Source organism: Ylistrum balloti, unplaced genomic scaffold, assembly GCF_031769215.1.
Source record: "Ylistrum balloti isolate Yb309-2 unplaced genomic scaffold, AGI_CSIRO_Ybal_v1 Utg370234, whole genome shotgun sequence".
NCBI classification, from domain to species: Eukaryota; Metazoa; Mollusca; class Bivalvia; order Pectinida; family Pectinidae; genus Ylistrum; species Ylistrum balloti.
The window spans coordinates 45925-51223 of record NW_026782192.1 but is presented as its reverse complement, the minus strand read 5'-3'; the positions used below and the strand labels follow the sequence as shown (position 1 = coordinate 51223).

Here is a 5299-nt window from a genome sequence, read left to right as displayed (position 1 = left end):
TTTATTTCGTTTTTTTCTGTCATATTTTTTAAATAATTGTTTATTGCTATTTCAGAAGTCTTACAATGACATTGGAGATTTTTTTTGTTATAGGATTATCAGTAAGATTAAATTTATTTTCTGAGTCACATGCGCGTACCTACAGAGACGTACAGCGTACAATGTCCACTAGTACATATATATGTACTAACACGTTATCTATAGACAGTACGTATCTGTCCTATATAAGGCGATAAGTGATGCTTCGTCATAACAGGCACTACAGCTTGGAATAGACAGAACGTTTATCTTGGTTCATACAAGTGTTGTTAGTTAAGAATAGTCATGCGAGAAATAATTCATATCCAAGCCGGACAATGTGGAAATCAAATTGGCTCAAAATTCTGGGAGGTGATTGCAGACGAACATGGTATAGATCCCAATGGTTTATATAAGGGGGATCTGGACCTTCAGCTCGAGCGTATAGATGTTTATTTTAATGAGGCCCAGGGGGCTCATTACGTGCCCCGAGCAGTTTTGGTGGATTTGGAGCCGGGTACAATGGATTCTATACGATCGGGACCTTATGGAAAAGTATTCCGGCCGGACAACTTTGTGTTCGGACAGAGTGGAGCTGGGAACATCTGGGCTAAAGGACATTACACAGAAGGTGCTGAGCTCGTGGAGGAGGTGGTGGACGTCATCAGAAAGGAGGCCGAGAACTGCGACTGTCTCCAAGGCTTCCAGCTGACCCATTCCCTTGGAGGTGGTACCGGATCCGGAATGGGCACTCTGATCATTTCCAAAGTCAGAGAAGAATTTCCTGACCGGATAATGAGTACCTACTCCGTTATGCCGTCGCCTAAGGTTAGTATGAAAGGTCATGACCCCAAAGCAGAATTAGTTATCATGTCTTTAACAATTACTGTTCAAAATACTCGTCAAAGGTGGTCAATCCTCCAAAACGACACACACCTAACTACACCAAAATCTAACAGTGTCACTGTATCATAGGCTAACATGCGTTCCAAATACGGGTAAAAGTCTACTAGTATATCAAGCAAGCTCTACTATACATAAATACACAACACTTAAAGGTGATAGTCAGACCCCGAAATAAACAACAATAAAAGGTGATAGTCAGACCCCGAAATACACAACAATAAAAGGTGATAGTCAGACCCCGAAATACACAACAATTAAAGGTGATAGTCAGACCCCGAAATACACAACACTTAAAGGTGATAGTCAGACCCCGAAATACACAACACTTAAAGGTGATAGTCAGACCCCGAAATAAACAACAATAAAAGGTGATAGTCAGACCCCGGAATATAAAACAATAAAAGGTGATAGTCAGACCCCGAAATACACAACAATAAAAGGTGATAGTCAGACCCCGAAATACACAACAATAAAAGGTGATAGTCAGACCCCGAAATACACAACAATTAAAGGTGATAGTCAGACCCCGAAATACACAACAATTAAAGGTGATAGTCAGACCCCGAAATACACAACAATAAAAGGTGATAGTCAGACCCCGAAATATATAACAATTAAAGGTGATAGTCAGACCCCGAAATACACAACAATTAAAGGTGATAGTCAGACCCCGAAATACACAACACTTAAAGGTGATAGTCAGACCCCGAAATACACAACAATTAAAGGTGATAGTCAGACCCCGAAATACACAACAATAAAAGGTGATAGTCAGACCCCGAAATACACAACACTTAAAGGTGATAGTCAGACCCCGAAATATATAACAATTAAAGGTGATAGTCAGACCCCGAAATACACAACAATTAAAGGTGATAGTCAGACCCCGAAATACACAACAATTAAAGGTGATAGTCAGACCCCGAAATACAGAATAATCAAAGAGTCCATTTCATGTTTTCGCCAGTTCCCAAAACACTCGTCTGCATTATCAGCTAGACCCCAGAATCGTACAGAATCGAAAAGTCTTCCTCGTGGTGACAGTACATCAATAATTATAGGTCACTGTGACCAACATTCCTTCATATTACTGCGCATGTTTATGTACTTGTTATGAGTTTCCTCCTGCTCAAACACGGAGCTCCAGGCTTTCTGAGAGACACCCTATTTCTTTATCCCGAAAAGTCCAAAGACGGTGTAAGCATATCAAATCCGTTATTTTATCTGCCAAAGTGCTTACAGAGAAGGTCGATGGTTTGTCCAAATGAGTCGCCGTATACGATGAAATAAGATAGTTTCCAAAAAATCCCCCCAAAAAATAGCACGTAGTTTCAAAATGACAAGTTTCCGGAAACCATGTTTCAGTGTGCCCAGTTAGCCGTTTCTCCAGAAAAGTTTCATGTTAAAGGGTGTCCGGACAGGAGAGTTTCCGTAAACAATATTTCAATGTGTTTGGATTGAAGACTTTCTAAAACGTAATGTTTTATGAGTTAGGACTAAACAGAATTCAATGCTTCCGGAATAGGTTTACACCAATCTTTTCCATGTTTGAAGTACTTGTAATCACAGGTTACATTCCCAAAAAGGTCGGTAAAGATTAGTGAGTTCACTCCAGTTAGATAAAGGATGGATCTGTGTAAGTAAAGTCCGTACATGTATCAACTATCGCTTCACATTCCCAGGTGTCAAATAATTGTCTGATTAGATAAACGAGATAAACACAAACATTCCACATGTATCCTGATTAAAGGGCGAATCACATGAATCACGTGATCTGATCATGTGACATCACTTCCGTCAGACTCTATACGATATGTAATGGTGTACGTACGTCCATCGTTGTTAGGTAAGTGAAACATGTGATGCCTTATCACATTAGCAACGTCTCTAACACATCCACGTTTTAGATATATACAAGTACATTAAAGTCACGTGACCCGGTTTTATCACCATGGTGGTAAGATACATCATCAACAGTGCAATCTCAATAGTTTTAAACAAACCACGTTTTGATTCGCATTGTTGATCAATGATTCATCCCGAAGTCCTGATGTGTAAATGTAAATGTAAATATACAAAATATCAGTCTACACTCTACACCTCTGGAACATGTCATGGCCAAATTGAAGATTCCAAATGCGATACATATATTGTAATGGCTTTGAAGTTTGGTGGCACTCCTTTGTAATCATGGAAAAGGAGCGCTTCAGCCTGTGATTGGTCAGTTTTTCTCTCTTGCAACTAATCAAACTACTTCGCTTGTGCCTTCGATTTTGCCATGACATGTTCCTGGAGGCAGAGAGTGAACGTGATTGTAACGACTGGAGTATCGAGGATGGTTCCACGGGTGCTGAGAGTGAAAGTGATTGTAACCCCCTCCAGTATCAGAAGATCCCACTCTAAGATAACACATTTTGATCCCCACAGTGTCACGAGACCACACTATTTGATCCTCACAGTCAGTTCATCACACTGTGATCCCCACTGTCAGTACACCACACAATCGTTTACTGCCCTGAGAATCTTTGATTCCACACTGTCAGTACACCACACAATCGTTTACTGCCCTGAGAATCTTTGATTCCACACTGTCAGTACACCACACAATCGTTTACTGTCCTGAGAATCTTTGATTCCACACTGTCAGTACACCACACAATCGTTTACTGTCCTGAGAATTTTTTATTCCACAGTGTCAGTAGATCTGACTGTATAATCCTTAGTGTTACATAACCGCTGTATCATTGTGTCATTGTCATTATAGAAGATCATAGTGCTGATCATTGTATAATTGGCTTAATTTCCGAAATCCAATTTGAACTGCTAAAATGATATCGTTACTGTATCAAAGGATGTATAAACAGGCTTACTTGACTTTCACTTTTTACGCCTTACTCTAAAGCATTGCAATAGAATCTTTTCACATGCGGGGTCTTGTTCTGAAGCGAGGGTGTGGTAGAATTTCTCACACTGATATCATATTTCCATTTAAATTTCACGCGTAGTGTTTTTATTCGACCATGCCCGTGCTAAACCTTCGATCATTTATATATTTTATGTCAACTTTTGTATTTTTCAGGTGTCAGAGGTAATTGTAGAACCTTACAATGCCGTCCTGTCTACGCACCAGCTGGTTGAGAACACCGACGAAACCTTCTGCATCGACAACGAGGCTCTTTACGACATCTGCTTTCGTACGCTCAAATTAGCTACTCCTACATACAGCGACTTGAACCATCTCGTCTCAACTACGATGTCCGGAGTCACCACCTGTCTCCGATTCCCTGGTCAACTGAACGCTGATCTCCGTAAATTGGCTGTCAACATGGTTCCGTTCCCCCGTCTCCATTTCTTCGTGCCTGGATTCGCACCTCTGACATCAATAAGGAGTATGCAATATCGTAATTTATCTGTAGCAGAGCTGACCAATCAAATCTTCGATCCTCGCAACATGATGGCAGCATGCGACCCGCGTAACGGACGGTACCTAACCGTTGCGGCCTTCTTCCGAGGCCGTATGTCTATGAAAGAAGTTGAAGAACAAATGCTCAACATTCAAAACAAAAATTCTGGTCACTTCGTAGAATGGATTCCTTGTAATGTGAAGACAGCTGTTTGTGACGTTCCTCCAAGAGAACTCAAAATGTCCGCCACTTTTGTTGGCAACACCACCGCAATCCAGGAGAGCTTCAAGCGTGTGTCTGAACAGTTCACAACAATGTTTCGACGTAAGGCGTTTTTGCACTGGTTCACAGGTGAAGGAATGGACGAACTGGAGTTCACGGAAGCTGAGTCCAACATGAACGACTTGGTATCCGAGTACCAACAGTACCAGGATGCCACAATAGACGAAGAGAACGAAGCCCAGTTCGAAGAGGAAGAGGAAGGTGAACCCGACGAATAGGTTTAATAGGCGAATAGGCCAAATATCGAAGACCGAGTACCAAGTATAAAACAGACTTTGAAAGGAATGTGAACCTTGCTTTACAAAACCTTTGCAAGCATGGTACCTTTAAAAAAACTGGGGGTGGGGTGGGGTTGATGAAGAAAAAAATGAGATGAATAAATGTTTCAAAAAACTTTCGCATTCCTCATCAGGTTTCGTTTCATTAAGATCGTCAATAAGTGATCATTCTACTGGATCTTGTTTCTTACACCAATTGAAACGTTTGTTCGATTGACTTTGCTGTTAATAAAATTATTTCTTTTTGTATACTTTAAATATGTTTCATTCTTTACGACTTTTTCCGGATTATTTTGTTCAACAACGGACGGGTTTCTAACCTTCATATTAACAAATACACCTTTGTCTGATTTACGTGTACACTGTACATATGTATAGACACTACAGCTTCACTGTATAAAACAGCAAATA

The 5299-nt window shown here is 40.6% G+C and overlaps 1 protein-coding gene across 1 annotated transcript; it reads left to right on the top strand.

The window, feature by feature from the left end:
* The first annotated feature begins 321 nt into the window (after positions 1-321).
* Positions 322-4828, top strand: LOC132552073 (tubulin beta chain-like). Its single transcript, XM_060216215.1, has 2 exons — positions 322-846; positions 4004-4828. Exons 1-2 carry the CDS (start codon positions 325-327, stop codon positions 4826-4828), a joined length of 1347 nt encoding a protein of 448 aa, XP_060072198.1. The 5' UTR covers positions 322-324.
* Positions 4829-5299: the final 471 nt, after the last annotated feature.